The following is an 18,536-nucleotide window of genomic DNA, read 5'->3' as shown; positions in this document are numbered from 1 at the left end:
CATCATCCTCAGGTTTACCTTACTTATAATGCATTAATGACCAAAATAAATGAGGTTCAGCTGGTGGTAGACATGACATGTTGTTATTGATGGGTATTGGTCTCGGGCCAGTATCAGCAGAAAATCCTGGGGGAAAAAAAGAGTACATCCAATCCAGTCGTGTAACACATCTAGTCTAGAACGGCACACACCTACACAGAGTGATGTGAGTCACACTGGGTTTCTTCCTGTGGGAGTTGTCATGTGTTTAAGTAATTTTAGCATGATGGCCTACATTTTCATGCTCATCTTAAGCGAAGAGTTTCAATTAAAAACACACTTTTAAAAGTTGGTTGATACTTAGGATTTCAGTATACTGTGGTATCGTGCCATCTGTAGTTGGTGCCAAATTTACTGAACAAATGTCTTTCTTAAATAATAAAAGTTTGTCTTCAGTAGAGTAGAAAGTGCTCTTCTCCCAGATGGTTCCAGCAAGAGTTTGGTGTAGCAACATGTTCACAGGTCACACCCATCTGCACAAATGTTCACTCTTCAGATAATGCCAGACTGAACTCGTGCAGTGGAATGAGTGAAAGTGAAAGCTTTCGAGACTGAAGATGGCTTTAAGGCCAAATGTAAAAATGTAATACAAATGCAGCAGAGAAGGTAGATCTTTTTTCTCTTCGTATGTGCTGCCTTTAAAAAGTATTCACCCCTTGTATGTTTTTCCCTATCCATTGCTGTTAGAAATGGAAACATGGTCAATATAATTTACGATTTACCAAAAACATGATAACGTGAAAACAGATTTCTACAAAGTAATGGCAATTAAATATAAATATATAATGTAGAATAGGTGATTGCATAAATATCCACCCACTTTAAGTAACTGACCTAAGTCATCAGAGGTCCAGGTGGTGCAATTGATGCTAGTAGTCTCACAGTTAGTGAAATGGAGATCATCTGAGTGCAGTAAATTGTAGTATAAAAACAGCTGTCTGGAAGGTTCATCAATATTCCTGGCTACAAATACACCATGAAGACAAAAGAACACTCCATGCAACTCCAAGTTTCCAAGTCACTGGACATCCTATGAGTTTCCATTAAACCCTTCATTAAGAAATGGAAGGAATACGGCACATGTATAACTCTGCCTAGAGCAGGCCGTCCTCAAACTGAGTGACCATTAAAAAAAAGGACACTAGTGAGGGAGGCCACCAAGACACCTATTACTACTGTGAAGGAGTTGAATTGATGCTGCCACCCCCATGTTTCATGGGGGTATGGTGTGTTTGTGGTGATGTGCCGTGTTTGGTGTCTGCCAAACACAGCTTCTAGTCTGATGGCCAGAAAGCTCCATTTTGGTTTTATCAGACTGAAGAACTTTTAGTTGACCTTGGAATCTCCCAAAATGCCTTTGGGTAATCTTTAGTCAGCATGTAATTCTGTGTCCTTGTGTCCTTGAATAGTTTTCCACCCCGTCACATCAGCTTATTTAACTGCTAAATAATGTTTGGTCACATTAAGTGCCGCAATGAAGAGCAAGTGACTTAATCTAAGCAAAAACAAAAAGTTTTTTTAATTTTGTTTGTATATTTTTTGTCAATTTGGAACTGCCAATTAACCCACCCGTTATAGCCCCCTCTAATACTAGCAATGCTTCCGACTCTAGGAGGGTATGGACTTAGCACGTCACCTCCAATACATGCAAAGCCAGTCACGTCCTCTTTTCAAACCGCCTCAAACTGAGCTTAATTCTGGGCCAGATTTCAGTTTAGATCAGTGTTAATGGGGTGTGTTATATTTGGTATGCAGTTGAACCCTGCAGAAGGAAAGCTCTCTAGGGAGGTAGGAGTCTAGAGATCTTGGACAACTCAGATACTTGCTTTTTATGAGTAAATGAATAAAGCCAAATAAAGTCAAATGAAATCACTTTTATTGTCATGTCACATTACACAGGTGTAAAGGTGAGTGAAAGACTTGGGTGCATCGTCCCTCACAGTAGTACCAAAAAGTAGTACCCCACATACTTACAAAATAGAAATACTGAATATTCACACCTTAACGTATACTATACATTCTCTCTATTTACAATATTGCACTGGTTTGAAGCAGTTTAAATGGACAGGTTTGGTATAATCTGAATGTTTACATTATTTAAAAAAGGCACTGGATGGGTGTGAATTCATGTGCAGTGTGGCTGCATAGGGTTCCCAGTCGTAAGGGCAGGGTGCAGTGTGTTTGTATGGGGGAAGGTGTGATGGTACAGATGAGGTCCACAGAAGTCTAGATCTAGTTGTAAGTGTGTCTACATCTATCATTTAATGCAAAAGCTTTGCTTAGATGTGTTTTTTTTTTGGGGGGGTGTGGGGGGGGGGGGGGTCTCCTGTGTTTTTGTCCTATAACAAACCAGGCGCATCTTGTCAGGTACCCTCCATAAGATGAATCAAGCAAATACAACAATTTGTGCATGGAGGCCTCCAAGACCAGCCCAGGGAATTGTAAGGAAGCTCATATGAGGGTATTTCTCAAAGCAGGATTTCTCAGGGAGCTTAAGTTAAGCCCAAAGTGAGGATTGCTCAGGAATGTCCATCACCTCCCCTTGCCATTGGACAGCCTTTTTGGCTTAAGTTATCTGGATAAGTTGACTAAGAAATCCCTCGCAAGCCAGCTAAAAGCCTACACTGGAATCTCAGTTAAGACTTCATTGAAGGTTAGTGCGGGGGAGGACGAGATATTTAAAGCTTTGGCCCATTGGAAGCACTTCAGCCATTAGTAAACAAAGCATAGCCGCTTCCACTCAGCGCCAAGCGCCCTCATCTGGCGTCACTTCCGCTTTCCCTACGCTGCCTGCTCTGAGGATGGCTGGCTGTCTCAGCTTTCTCAGTTTACTGGGGAGATGATGTTATCCGCCGTTAACAAACGCGGACTGTCCAGCTTGCATGTGGGAGACGAATGAGCCTGCTTTAAACGGCGTGGTTTGTCCCGTGGTTTTTTCACGCAGGTCTTCCAGGAGCCCAGGACCGACAGCGAGTGCTCGAGCAACATCAGGGAGTTCCTGAAGGGCTGTGCTTCATTCCGTGTGGAGGTGAGTGTCGAGCTTTCTAGATAAAGTTGTGCCCTGTTGTTTCTTTGAACGTTAAACCTTGGGCTTCAGCTTTTATTTCGCTGTCGTTCCCCCCCCTGTTAAGACTGCTAGCTAGTGCTAGTTGTTTGGGGCTTGCAGCAGCGAGGCAAAACGGGGTCGCCAGACTGTGCCTCAGTGGGAGTTGGAAGTGAGGTTGGGTTTAATCCGTGCAGCACCGCCACAAATCACGACCTGGCTGCTTTATAAGCGTTTAAAAAGTGCTTAAAACAAACGTTTTAATGTTCAAGGTAAGTTTTGCGTGTGCTGTGGAGTCAGTGTTGTTAATGTCGTTATACTTGGGGCGAGATATTTGATGCTAGCTGTGTTTCTGAATGGTGGGTCCTGCCCTGCTCTTGCCATTAACATAGACCTCAGTGTTGTGAGTCCTTATAATATGGCCATTCATGGCCTTTGTTGAGACCTGCAGTAGCTTATTTCCCCAAGATTTGATCTAGTGAGATGTTTATGAATATTCAAGTGTAAGCTTCATGTGTGAAGTTGGCAGTGTTATTAGATGTTACTAATAACTGATGTTATTTATGTTCCTAAATGGTCGGTCCTCCCCCTGCCATTTAACACAGGCTGGAGTTGCTGTCCTGATAAAATGGGCATTTATGGTTTTCCAATATGTGGCATTTTCTCGGTTTCCTGGTCTGGTTCGGTTCGATACGATACGATACACTAGTCTCTCAATTCAGTAGCTACACCTTTCACCCACCCATTTTCTCCCCAATTTGTACCAAACCAGTACATACTTTCCCCCCATCGCACGCAATGATCGCTTTGCTCACTGGTGGCAGGGCGATGTAGGGTCAATTGTGCTTTCTCGGCACCCCGGCTGTCAATGGCTAGCAGCATGATCAGGATTCAAACCAGCAATCCTCTGATGATGGTGATGGCGATATGATAAAAATGTTCACAATCACAATTTGTAGACACAGTTTCATGATATACTATAGAAGTAATCACAGAATAAATACATCAGTAGCGACATATTTAAAAAAACGATTCAGATACTCTGCCGTAACGGTATTGTCCTTACTGAATACCATGATTTTTGCACTTGGTTTTGCACTGTTGCACTTCATCTAATTAAACCAGTGTCTGATTACACTGTTTGTAATGAAACCTGCAGTTGACCAGTGTTTATTAAGCACAAACAATATCCTCAACATGCTTAGAAAAGCATGTTGTTATCATAACAACGTTTGTCACGATACGATTAAATATCATCATATTGCCCAGCCCTGCTTCACAGTGTTGAGGTTTCAGTTTGTTAGAACAGTAAATCAGAATATGTGAGACAAAAAGGTAAATCTGTTGCCTTAAGCTGATTAATACAACCTAACCTTAACCTTCAGACCTTTTTTTTTGGTTTGGTCCAAACCAAGCGCATAAGCACATAAGGGCGATTATATCTGTCATTGATATCTGTCAATTTTTTGGTTACACAGGTGTGAAAACGCCTTAAGTTGTAGGGGTGGACAATGATCTTGATTCCTGTTGATATTGTGAGAGATTTGCTCAAAATTTGATGATGTATTCATTGTACTGTGAAAGGACAGGACAATTGTGCACATCTGCATTTTATTAATTTTACTGCTTTTATAACCCTTTTATAAATGTTAATATTTTCCTGTGGGACTATCGGCCTCCACTAAGCATTCCCATATCGGTACATCCCTGAAACCTTGTATTGTTACATCCCTAGAATATTAGAGCAAATACATAAATTACTATTGTAGTTTATATTAGGAATGCATGCAAGTATTAGATATTACTAAGACAGTACTTCAGGGGTCAACATTAAGTGAATATAGTAGGTAAGTCTTACACAGCACCATAGAATTCAGACATTTTATAGTTTTATTAAAACCATTTTGTCCCTAATGGGATGTGCTTTCTTGATCTTGACTCTTGAGCCATTTTGTCGCCAAGAATTTCTTAGGCTTGGGGTGGGTCGTCTCGTGAATTGAAGGCATCTCAACAGCAGCATATGACAGTCTGCACCTCTCAAAGGCTGTGGGATATCTTGGAAACTTTCGAAAGGCAGCCTACTTCAGAGGTTCCCTCATGTTCTTACTGCTCTTCCCTGGTAACTAAAGGAAGCACTAACTGACTACTGTTAGCCATTGCTGTGAAGAGGCATGTATGTCCGGTCCTGTAGTCTCGCTGGCTTTGTCCGCAGCTCTGGCCCACGGTCAGCCTCAGACAAGCCCTCCATTGTGGCGAATAGAGCAGCGGGGCTGAATAGGCCTATCTTGCAGCTCATTAATGGCTTTGGGGCAGGCACACTTCAACCCAGTGAGAGACTCTCCACTGAAGGAGGGGAGGGAAAACCCCACGGAAGAAGTAAGAAAAACAGGGTCCCAGTCTTTTGGATGAAAATAAGAGTTGTTGGGTTAGACGGTAATCTGTGGTACCGTGCCCATCCCTGGTCATTATATTGTAATACTGTCATGCTGCAATGAAGGAGACGTTATGAAGGAGCTTCTCTCATCGTCAATTTGTAAACTGGTTTTGGCGTTTGTTTGTAATGGGACGGGCTGAGGTGTACAGGAAGTTGTGTCTATAGGGGGAAGTACCTCAGCTGCAAAGGAATGAGGAAAGAAGGACCTGAAATAGAGCAGTGTAAACAGTAGTTTCAGAGATTCACTGATGATCGCTTAAGACAGTGTAAAAAGAAAACAGATGTTATCTGCTGCTGATGTCTTTTCTGGTTAAGATGCCCTCAGGGCTGCTTTATAGCTCTGTACCTAGATGCCAAAACCTGTAATCAGATTTTTATTTAGTAATAAACTAGAACTGTAGGCAGGTCTCACTTTGTCCTAAATGGTGTTGATCAACACTTGCTTGTGTGTCTAAAGTTGGCCTGCAACTAACAACAAATTCCATAATTGATTAGTTTATCTATAATGAAGGGCCAGAATTGAGAAGACCTAATCGTACATTACACTTCAGGTACTCCTGTGGAGATTGGCTGATTCTATTGGTATAGCTTTATATGGTAAAGGGTTTTATTCCCCAGCCAACCAAGCACACCACACTACACCAGTAAATGTCCTTGGGCAAGACTCTTAAACACTACATTCACATACCAGTGAAACCCACACAGTTGTAAGTCTCTCTGCACAAGAGCATCAGGTAAATGTGGTAATGGTAAATGTAGCAGAGCTGCTTTTCTTTTCCAACTATTTCATATCTAATGATGAAGATAAATGAAGTAGTTTGTGTGGATGGGGACCACATGTCACTATATCAGCCAGTGATTGATCACATCAGATACGCAGAGTCCTAAAGCAGCTCTTCCAGACGTTCTTCCACAGCTTTTCCTGTCACATCCATCCACAAAGTTTTCAAAAACCTCCACCCAGGAGAGCAACTTCCAAAAGCTATGTTTGTGACCTTGTGACCTAAAACATAGTTTTCTGTGGTCGAAAGAGAGGTCAAAAGGTCAGGGGAGGAAACTTTTTTTTTTTTTGGTCTGTATCCGGATGATCAAGCAAGCCCCTTGCTGCCTTCGGTAGAATTTAGCCACACAGTATAGACAGTCTTTCAGCCAATGGTGTTTATTGTGTTTGCCGTATTGAAACAGAACTGAAAATCATTTGAAATCTTTACCACCGTTTAGCAGTGGTTCTGACAGTTACTAAACATGCTAAGGCTTCGTTGTGTTTCTGCTGTGGATGTTCTCTAGGTGCTCATGTAGGACGTTTGTGCTGCAACACCACTCTTGCTTTTACACACAGCAAACCTTTTATAGTGGTGTTAAGGTGAAGTGTTTCCATATATATGACTTTCTTCTGACTGTGTTTCCCTCTAATCATGTAATTTAAAGAAGAGGGGGTGGGTGTCCTCAAGCCAACTAACCACTCACACAATTTTTGGTTTGACTGGTCTTGATTTGTTGTTGCAGCTCTACTGAACTGTAACTTCTTCTCTAGTTTTGCACTGAACTGGTAAACCTGATGTAGCTAACACGTAATGAAAGGTTTAGCGTTTTGCAGTCTGTAGGCTTATATCATCACCCACTTGCCTCGAAATTGGTCAGGTATAAGCGTTAATCAAGCAGCCACTACAGCCACTACTGAAATGACTGTAAGAGTGGTCACTTTGGAGCGTTTGCCTGGTACCAAAGAGGGTTCTTAATATAGTTTCTTGGAAGCAGTTTTATTGTCCTTTGTTGTCCAGTGGTGCCCAAAAAGACAGGAAGAGCTAGTTTGCCCCTCATCAACAGAAATGACACCTCCATGTGGGCCATAACAATTTGTGTTGGCAATTAGGTGTAGCATTTTCAACATGTTGGCACTAAATATGTCTGAAGTGTGTGCTAATGTTATATTCTAGGCTAATCGTCTGATATAACAGGTCCTTGTGTTTTACTTGTAGCATCTTAAACAGTTGGTAAAGTTATAAGATGGTGAAATATATTTATTGACTAATCGACAATTTAAGCATGAAAACAAGAGAACGGGTACGTTAGGCCTTAGTATACTTGGTATGCTTGCTTTATCAGGGGGTTTTGATTTGCCTTTCTAACAGGGATGTCCGATTGCAGTACCTTAATGCTGACTGTCGGTCGATACAGATCTGATCTTTGTTTTTCTATAAGTAGTACAGCCCCATAACTTTGGTAAGATGTGCTGGTAGTAAACACTAGATTTTTCTATAATGAGACATTCTAAGCTCATTTATTTGGTTTGGTAACAGCTTTTTTTTATATATAAATGACCTCATTAAAACCTTGTCTTTTATATCTTATACTCCAGTCTGACCTGCCAGACCATTCAGTTCCTTTAAAATGCTTATAGTTCATAGCTGTTGCTGTTTGTTGACTACTGATATACAATAACTCATTTATTGTATGGTGGTAGTCACACTTACAAGTGAGCCCTGGTCAGGAGGGAAGAGCTATGATTTGCTCTTTTATAGGATGTATATTAACTTCCTCCTTGGTTCTGAACACGCTATTTAGTTCTGGTTTAGATCTAAAGACGATTCCACAATAGTTTTATTTCTAAACCATGCGTAATTTAATATTAAAGACAGAGTCTGAGCGTATCTCCCCAAATTGATCTAATTTAATAAAATATCTTTGTCCTTGCACAATTAGGCCTATTAGGCTAGTTTTGGCGGCGTGGACAAAAACAGCAAAAAATGGACAGACCTTTTACAGAACAGCGGTTTAAATCATACCTTTCCTGACAAACGATTTTAACTGTGTACTGTGTGCTAATAGCTAAGTTGTCCTCTTACCCAAACTTGCCATTCCACCTTAAATGAAAAGCTGATACTTGATTCATTAAAAATACTTGGATTAGCCGCTGGATCGGATCGGGGCATCCCTACTTTCTAGAAAGCCAGCAGTAATCTTGGAAAGTTTTATTGGTCCTCCAGACCTCAAATTGACCTCTACCATTATCGCTATGATCACAGCATGCTCATAGTATCACATAAGGACACAGGTTATCTCAGTTATATTGTCATATTACCCAACCCGCATTTAAAATGAGTTATGGATATTTTTTATTCTTCAATTCCCTAAAATTGGTATCATGTCAGTAACATTTGCTTTTCCATATTTGTCGAATGCTAGCAGAGAGCTGGGCTTATCTGGCCAGATGGCTGGGTTAGGGCTCTGAAGGACTGCCAGAGCAGCAGGGTGTCTAGAATCTACAAAGCTAGACACACATACAAAATCCTCACAGTTTATCAGGATAAAGGAGCAGCGATGAGTGAATGTTTGTGTGTGTGTGTGTGTGTGTGTGTGTGTGTGTGTGTGTGTGTGTGTGTGTGTGTGTGTGTGTGTGTGAGGCCACTCAAAGAAATCAATCATATGAACTTTATTTAATTATACCACGTTTTCTGTTCGCTTGTGTAGAGTAGAGTCAGCATATATGGACTTGTGCTTACCTCAGCATTGATGTTCATTTGGTTAATGTTGCCATCTTTTCAGTGTGTAAGTCAGGCAACCTCCTAGGTTCACTCTGATTGTGCCTGTCATGGTTAAAGGGGATTCTGGAGGAGTCCCAAGAGCAGACCTCAAGATGCGTAAAGAGGTCTCCAACAATCCTACAATGTAATTTAAAGGGCCTACAGGTAATTTCCCACAGTTGATGTCTGGAAAATAATTTACAAGTAAAATTACTGCTGTCAAACCTTTGTCAAATAAACACTATGGCAAGACTAAAGATTGCCAGAGGATACCTAAACAAGGACCAGGACTCCTGGAACAATGTGCCCTGATGCCCTGGTGAGCGTGCTTGGTTGCTATCTGATGGGAAATGCTGTACTTTAACATCAACTGTGGCAGGAGCTATCTATAGGATATCTTTACGTGTTTTGTGGTCTGCTCTTGGGCTAACCTTGCTAATAGAACAGGCTGACCTGGCCATATTGGAATGGCAGATTTTCTAAAAATTAAAAAAAAAAAAGTATCACCTCCATCTATCAATGGTCTTATAATGAAGATCAAATACCCCTACATTTTAATATATGTGGGGAAAAAGGCAAAGGTTTTCAGGGAATGTCCTGATTTTTCATATAACTGCACATAGAAAACCTTTTAATTTGTAGTCTGTTACATTTTATACAGCTGATTATGTGTGTTAGTCAGCTTTCTGGTACTAAACACTGATCTGGTTCACTTGTGCGTTATCCTTTCCTGCTATAGTCGGCTACCTGGGTAGACTCTGCATGCCTGGTCATATTGCGCTCATGCAAAGTTAATGGCCTTTGTCTCATGGGTGTGTTTGAGCGAGAGCAGCGTTTTCATGGCAGGCCTGTAGCGCTGGGTGTTGGGATGAAGGGTGGCACTGTATGAATGGCTGCCTCTGTTTAGCTTTTTGCATGCCGCTGCTGTGTTTGCATATGCTATACTGGGGTACATTTACAGCGCTGAGCATCATTCCCATACAGCTGCTTACTGTAGAGATGGTTTGACGTTATAGCTCAAAGTGTGTGTTAAATGTTTCTTACGCTATGCATGCTTGCTTAATTTTAAAAGAAGTTCAGTCGAACGCCAGTTCCACACTTTTACATGTACAGTGCCTGTAAAATTAATAACCCCTTTGGATGATTTCTCCTGCTATTGATTTTATAAGTGGAATCATGGTCAATAAAAATAAAATTAGCTTTTTATTGACCAGTTTCCAGATTCCAGTTATAAAAACAGTAAAAGGTATAAAAAAAAATTGTATAAAAACACAATTCAAAGAGTGAATAATGAGTGAGTGAGTAATAGGCACTGTATACGTTCTTTCCATGCCACACTGTGGGCTGTGTCAGATCAGCTCCACAGTCTGTAAAATATGGTTTGTTGGTTCAACCTAAAAATAAATAGTTCAACCCGACTTCACGTGATGGCAGTTGTTTGTCGTAGCATACTCATAAAAGCAAAGTGTGCATCAGGAGAACAGATTTTAGCATATCATGGGTATTATCAGTATGTCAAGGACACCGATTGCTTGTTTTATTAGAAAAACCCTAGTCGGTCATGTTTAAATGCACTAGTAGTCTGTCTATTATGATCTAATATTTTTGCCATATTTTCCACCCCTAGTAAAAAAGATAATTAGCAAACTAAATTTAACTAAATAAATGGTTCATTTAACCCTGCTTAGTTGCCTCTTAGCACATGAAGTCTAACTGATGATTTTTCATGATTTTCTTTTATTTATTTATTTATTTATTTTATTTTATTTAGGCCTGCCATTTTTTACATTGCAGGTCAACCTGTCTATTGTATCATATGTTCAGAAATCAGTGTAATCAGCCACTCCCAGAAATTCAGCAAGACTAGGACTTGCTTGTTTTAATTAGACATGGAGTTCATCACACACCTTAAACATGTGGTGTGTGTGATCACAATAACCATAAAATATCACTGTTGTTATTATTATTATTATTGTATCATATTAATGTACTGTATGGACATCAGTGCATTCGCAGTTTACAGGGTCCAAGTTACATCTGTGTTATTCAGTTTTTACTGTTTTACTGCCCAGCCTTTGGGAAACCCTAGCAGGTTGGGGCTGACACAAGCTTTGCTTAAGATTAAAAAGGAGCACAGTAAACTTGACAACTCCCTGTGTTTTCTTTAAACAGTGGAGTGATTCAGTTTCACTCAGTTGCATGTTTTTAAGTACCATTACTGAGAGAACAGTTTTTTGCCTTTGTTAGAATATCATGATGAACAGCCCAAAAGAAATACTCCTGAATTTATACCTTGACTCTAATAGTCTAATTGACTCTAATAGTTTGTAGATTTGAGGCTTCCTCGGGGAAGAAGGCAGTTTAAACATTTGATGTTTGAATAGGTTGTTCAGTTTGGTTCTCTCTCTGCGTGCAGACGTTTGAGCCTGATGACTTGCTCCAGGGCCAGAACTTCACCAAGGTGCTGAATTCCTTGGTGGCGCTCAACAAAGCAACATCAGGTAAGGGGTGTGTGTTTCTGTATGTTTATTTTCATATGTTTTCCAGAGAAAACTTGGACATTACAAAAGCTGTAGGTCACAAGTTAGTTAAGATTAAGGTGTAGAACATTTTTATTTTCTAGAGTCAGATGAATATGTTCACCTGCAGTTTCAGCAGTTCATTCAACTTTGATTGAATTGAATTTTGTTTTTTGCTTGTGTCTGTGTGTAGACATCGGTGTAGGGAGTGGTTCTGTATGCTTGCGACAGTCCTCCTGTCTACGGATCAAGTCTTTTGATTCTCTCAACACTCAGTCCTCCCACAGAAGATCATCCAGAGCACTGCACAACCAGTACCGCAGTCTGGTGAGTACTTAAACTAGTAGCATGCAAAAAACAACAGTAGCATAAAAGTACTTAAAAAAATACAGTAGCCAGATCAATATTAAAGTTAACAATGTACTAACAAAACCAGCACTGCTTCCTTGCCAGGACTAAAACCGGTATGTACACAACCATTGCTACCACAGCTAAACTTGTGTATGAATGTTAGTACTAGTAGTACAGTGAAGGGGGGCACTTCAGTTGGGATAAAAGATTTAAACATTTTGTACAATATTGGACAGTATCTTGGCTGAATTTCTTAAAAGTATGTTATATGGCCAAATGTTTCTGGACATGGTTGGGCAAAACATAGCTTTTTAGAGCTAATGTAATAATTATTATTATTATTATTATTATTATTATGTGATATTGCTATTGCACTTAAGCAGTACAATGAAATTCTTCTCTTTACATAAGCATGCTTAGAAAGCCAAGATGTGAGCACAGGGTCAACCAAGGGCTTTGTTTAGGTGCCCCACGTTGGGAACTCAGAGTACCTGGGTACCTGGGTATCATTATTACAGTAAATCTCACCAGAAATGTAAGAATTGAGACCCCATTTAAACCTGATTATTTAATGTCACTAATATCTGGATTGTATCCTATTGAGATGTTAACCACAAGCATTTACAGTTGATCAGAGGTGTCTCCGGTTAGTCAGACTGAAATCCAATCACAACTATGACTGGTGTTTTGGTTGTACTGGGAGGAGTTGAATGTGCAATAATGTGGCTCAAATGCGTCTCAGACCACATCCTGAAATGGTTTGAGTGATCTGATTTGTATGCGTCTTGGGTGTCTTAGCCTTTTCCCAAGATGCATAAAGTGACCAGGTGTAAATAGGGTCTGCAGTTACTTTGATGTTGCTTGTTTTGTATTTTAGTGAACACACGCCTTTAACATGAAGAAAAACACATTTTTTAGGAATTCAGTTGGTCCCATGTTGAAATACCACTCTATACAGAGACTATAAATGTGTTTATATATCTCTCTCTCTCTCTCTCTCTCTCTCTCACACACACGCGCATATCAGGACATGTCGGAGAACAGTTCGGCTCAGTTGTTGGTGAAGGCACGGTTCAATTTCCAGCAGACCAATGAGGACGAATTATGCTTTAACAAGGGCGACATCATCCATGTGACGCGGCAGGAAGATGGCGGCTGGTGGGAGGGGACACACAATGGCAAGACTGGCTGGTTCCCTAGCAACTATGTCAAGGAGATCAAAGGAAGTGGTGAGTCTTGACCTGAGCCAAAGCTCTGTTCCGTATGGTCACTTTGAGTCCAGCTGGCTATTGCAAAACATATCCCTACTTGTAGTACACTACACAGGACAGGGGCTAATAAACCTTATTTTTTAAACACAACATCTTTCAATTTCAGCCACACCTCTTAACCCCTCATGCTTAAATTCCCTAATCTTACCATTTTGGAGATGCAAGGTTGTGTTTAACAGCATTGACCTGATTATCTGAAGATGCAATCAAGCACCACTAAATAAGGGCCCTTACCTCAAGATCAGTTGAAAACCTTTGTTGTTCATAGTACGGAAATTTCACCTGCCAGTCACAGCCATTCCTGATTGACCCATTAAAAGCTAGAAAATGGTTTTGAGAGCTTAAATTTTATGCAGCTTGAAATCCATCCCTTGACACCACTGCGATATGGCAGAGTGTGCTGAAACCCCATTTGATGTGGCTTTTATGAATCAAGCATTGTAAAGCTCCCTCTGAGCAATGAATTGGGCATTAAAGGGGTGATTAAAGCTCAAAGCTTATGCAATAATAGAGGCAGAGTCAGTGTGAAGCTTAGAGTGGCTCCGAGCTGTCATAAACCAGTGTGCTCACATAAAAAAAGGCTTAAATCACAGAAACAATTCCTCTAAAAAATCTAATGTTGCAAAATTGTCAAAATGTTAATTACCTTTTTAATCATTTTCATTTTGAGAGTGAATGAGTGATGTTTCAGTATCCATCTCAGTTGCAGATGTTTTGCACTTGCAAAACTTGAGTAAAAGAACTTGCTTGTAAATGTACTTAAGTATCAGCAGTAAAAGTATTTTCAGTCATAATACTGTAATGAAATTAGCTCTGTACGTTTGTTTGTACATTTCCTCATGAAGAAATAGGGATGGAACACTGTCAATATGATAGAGAGTACATCTACTTTTACGAAACTACAGAAGTATTGTACTGCGTCCACGCCTGCTCAGTTGAATGGGGGTTCTTTCAGATGACATCACAGCCTGTGCACCCCGGCCTGATCAGGAAGGAAACCCCATCCGCAAACAAAGGCGGGAAGTGCCACAGCCAGCAAGCACTATTTCCCTTCCGCTAAATATGGCATGACTCTGTTTGACGCTCTGCTGTCTTTGTTCAGACAGATTTGTGGAATTTGGTCCCCCTGCATGTTAGAAATGGGACTGTAATGGAAATAAGAGACCAGTTAGGCAGTGAAACATTTGATAAACTGATGCAAATGCCACTTAAAATCGCAGACTTCACTTCATTTTTTTATGAAATGAAAAAGTCCTAATACACAGTTACTCTTTCATAACATAACTGAAAAATCAAAACCTTTAGTGTGGCCTGTTGAACAGAAGTGTCACAAAGCAACACAAAAAATATTTCTTTTTTTGACAAGGTTTTAGACCTGAGGCATGCCACCAGTTTTAATTAGGATCTGACAAATTTCCAAACTCTTCAAAACTTTGCAAGCATGGACTCCTCTAGGCAGCTCTCCACAAATAATCAATGCTGTCAAAGCAGGGGAAGACTATAAGAAGAGCTTCAGCTTGTGGTTTCTATAGTGGGGAATGTTCTTAAAGGCTAAGTTCGTGAGAGCTGGAATACCAAGACAACTCTTGGAGAGAACGGTTTGTATGCTGGTAAAAAAAGGATAATCTAAACCCCCAAATGACTGCCAAGAACCTGAAGAATCATGAAGCTTAAGAGTGGTGGTGCACCGTTCTATAGTTCCACATACAGCTTTTTTAATCAGTGTCTCGTCAGTATCATGTAATACTGTTGTGTATTTTGACACTTCTTTGTAGACGTATTAATTACATTTATTTTCAGCCACTTATTTCTTCTTTTTTCACCTCTGAAAATGGCTGTGAATGACTGTGAATATCATCACATCATCACATTTTGAAAACAAGACATTTCTGTTGCAAAGAACAGTTTTTTACCAGTTGCTTATAGATGCCTATGCATTTTGCGCAGTATTGTATGTCCTCATCAGACACTGACACAGCTTTTCTTCAGAAAGAAGTTAAATAAGGCCATGTTTAAATAATTTACTTACTTAATTAGTCTTTTTGATTTATTTAGCATTTGAGTTGTAGTGTGTTGAGAAAAAGGACCTCGCCTTGGTATGAAAAGCCATATTCTGCTACCATTACAGCCCTACTAGTGATCTTCAGCCAGTCTTTCATGAAAATTTCAGGGCGTTCTGTTTCATCCTCCATGCCCTCTTTTCCCAAGGAAATTTCCCTTTCCACATGAAACGTTTCATAATGTATCCCTGCAGTGTCTTAAACAAGCACGCCAGCTTGCATTTTCTCTGTACCTTTGGATATCTGAGCTGAAAGAGAGACACGCTGGGTGACAGAACTCTGTGAACTGAGCTGCCCCTGCTGTTTTATGTACTTTCTCTTCATCTTGCCTTCAAGACAAGCTTACGTATAATATTCAATATAATAGAAACAAAATAATTCCAGATGCTGGTTGGAGTGTGTGACCTATTTTTTTCCCTCCCTCTTTGCTTTGCAGACAAGCCCATCTCCCCCAAGTCTGGGACGCTGAAGAGTCCGCCCAAAGGGTTTGAGACCAACGCTGTTAGCAAGACCTACTATAACTTGGTAAGAGCGCTGAATGTGGTGTCATTGTGAGATGGGCAGACAGCAAATTAGGTCATGATGGGATCTGATGGGCAAATTCAACAGCGCTTGCTGTATTTTAGAGATGCACATGGGAGAGGCAGGCAGATATGAATGATGGTACACTGCCCGTCAAAAATTTGATTCCAAATGTCTTGTATTCTTTGGAAAGTTTCAGTTCCTCATGCTTTAGGTGTAGCTGGTTTGCATTCATCTACTTTACCTCAATTAAAGCCATGTCCTTGAAGAGCAGGTTTTACACAGATATATTTGAACATAAATGGTATACATATATATTGCCAATTTATGCTTGTTATTTAAGGGAGCCCACCCTGTAGACAGTGACCCCAAAAGGTGGTTGTGGAATGGTAAAAGCAGGCTTGCATTTAAGCTTTTGCAATGGAAAGTCCTGACCTCAGCCCTATCAGAAATATGTGGACTGTGCTTAAAAAGTAGGGTCTGTTCCAGGAAGCCAGCAAATTTAATTGAACTTCAAAGTCAGTTAGCCAACCAGAATTCTGGCAAAGCTTGCTGATAGGTAACGCAAGCATCTGTTCAAGGTGCAGTTTGCTGGGGGACCACAAACAACATATTAGGAGATCTTTCAGACCCTGTATGTATAATTTCAAACCTGTAATGATCTCAGAAAACTATGAGTGTACAAAATTCTTGGTTCTGTTGTCTATTATAGAAGTATGTTGTTATATATAAACTCCCAACCACAACACTGGGATTGTCTAGTACATAATACCACATGTAAGTACTCTTGGGTTGTTAATGCTGACCGTGCATTGTTTTTGCTAAGCTACTTTGCTGCCATGCTGCCTGTGGAGGGATGGTGGATGACTTTTTGGGTTTATTTCTCGTGCCTGGAACAATGCTTTATTTATAGCTTTGATTCAGACAGTCTAATTGACTGTGTGTGTCCAAAATGTGCAGCTAATCTGGCTTTGGCAAAGCGGGCAGAAAACGAAAAGCTTGCACAGCATTTTGTGCAGTTGGTTGCACTGTTTGTGTTTATCCTAGCCCCTAGCATGCTTAATGACTTAGCTGTGTGTGTGTGTGTGTGTGTGTGTGTGTGTGTGTGTGTGTGTGTGTCTAAGTGAGTTTATAAGTTCATGGCCCAGTGCTCTATTGAACTCTCTTCACTTCAGGCTTAGCTGTTGTCCGGGAGAGAGAGAGTGTGTTTTAGTGATTAAGGTTGAATTAATGTGTTATTCTGGCTATAAACGACCTCTGGATTATTCTTATGTCTGCGTTTATCAGATATAAATATTATGCATGTTACCACACTTCCCGTGTGTGACTAGTTTTTAATTGCTTTGTCTGATTGCAGTGTGGTAATGTAGGTCATTGTTTTCATCTCACTGACCATTAGGCCAGCTGTGCCTGGGGCCTTTGGCTGTCTGGCTTTGTGTGCGTGTGTATGTGTGAGATGAGTCAGGTTTTGTGCCTTAGTTGGAGTTGACAGTGAGAGCCCAGCCCCTGACCTGTATCCTGTAATCCTGTCCTGTATGAGTGAGTTTAGGTTTACATGGCCAGAGATCTCAACACAATGCTTTGCACAACATGCATTTTGTAGAAATCAGTGATTATCAGCGATTATAAGGTTTTGTTTCTCTGGTGTTTGTGTATTGTTATTAGGTGTAGGACCATCTGGTCCGAGTCTACGTGACCCACAGTTCAGAGTGTATGTAACTGATTATTACAGGGGTTTTTTTGGTTTTTTTTTAACCGATCGTTATGAGTATTGAATTGTTGCAAATTTTTATTACCAACCATTAAGGTGATTCTAACCAACTGTTAAGTATTTATGACCACCAATGATTTTAAGGGGCTAAAAATCCTGGTAACTGATAATGAACTCCAAAATATTACTTCATAAACTAAAGTTCAGTCCTATTATAGTCTTTAAAATATAGGAGCTACACATAATTCTTAGCTGTTTTTTAAAAATAGAATTTTCTGTAATAATATAATAAAATTTCTGTAGTGTTATTCTCATGTTAAAGGCTAGATTTGAATACATTGTAAAAAAATTTAAATTTTATTTAAACAGGGGGATCCCTTATATTATTAAACTGTTAGGGGCTTGCACTGTCATCAGGACTGAGTAAATATTGAATGATTTTTGAGCTATCTTCAACATTTTTGATAATATTGATAAAACGGTGTGGGCAAATACTTTCAGCTGGTCCGTATGTTGTTGTTTTTGTCGCTCAGTTTTAGTGGTTGTTGGTGGGGTGTGTTGACGTTATGGAGAAAATGTGATGCAGTAATGTGTAGCCTGTCCATTCATTTCAACAATGAGCATTGTTTCTTTTTAATTGCTGTGGTCATGCTTTAGTTTTGTACTTTTAAACAGCAGCTTTGTGGAACAAGTTTATAAAGCCTTCAGACCTAAATGGCTCCTAAACGATGATCTGGGCTCATAGTTATTAAGCATTTACAGTAAGAACCCTGATCTAAGAGCAGTCCATGCAGTCTTATTCAGTACGATGTAAAGGATATAACCTGTGATAGAACAGCATTCTGGGAAGTATGGGTCTTGATCTCAATTTACAACACGGTGTCCGATCCACTCGTACCAGTGCATCCACAATGCACACTGCAATGCTGGAAATAACCCACTACCCAAATAACACTTGCTCTGTGGTGGTCACTCCTGTGGGGTTCTGGCCATTGAAGAACAGGGTGAAAGGAGGCTAACAAAGTATTCAGAGAAACAGATGGACTACAGTCTGTCATTATA

General features: G+C 40.1%; 1 protein-coding gene across 2 annotated transcripts in view; it reads left to right on the top strand.

Moving 5' to 3' along the window:
- arhgef7b (Rho guanine nucleotide exchange factor (GEF) 7b) overlaps window positions 1-18,536 on the top strand; it is a 38,195-nt gene that overhangs the window by 2,641 nt on the left and 17,018 nt on the right. For both annotated transcript variants that reach the window (XM_072656763.1, XM_072656764.1), the window contains exons 2-6: window positions 2,984-3,067; window positions 11,457-11,541; window positions 11,753-11,886; window positions 12,938-13,139; window positions 15,678-15,766. In XM_072656763.1, the coding sequence (XP_072512864.1) occupies window positions 2,984-3,067; window positions 11,457-11,541; window positions 11,753-11,886; window positions 12,938-13,139; window positions 15,678-15,766 (594 nt within the window). The remainder of the gene's footprint in view (window positions 1-2,983; window positions 3,068-11,456; window positions 11,542-11,752; window positions 11,887-12,937; window positions 13,140-15,677; window positions 15,767-18,536) is intronic.

This window comes from Salminus brasiliensis, chromosome 15, assembly GCF_030463535.1.
Source record: "Salminus brasiliensis chromosome 15, fSalBra1.hap2, whole genome shotgun sequence".
In the NCBI taxonomy this organism is placed as follows: domain Eukaryota; kingdom Metazoa; phylum Chordata; class Actinopteri; order Characiformes; family Bryconidae; genus Salminus; species Salminus brasiliensis.
This window is presented reverse-complemented; position numbering and strand designations above follow the sequence as displayed.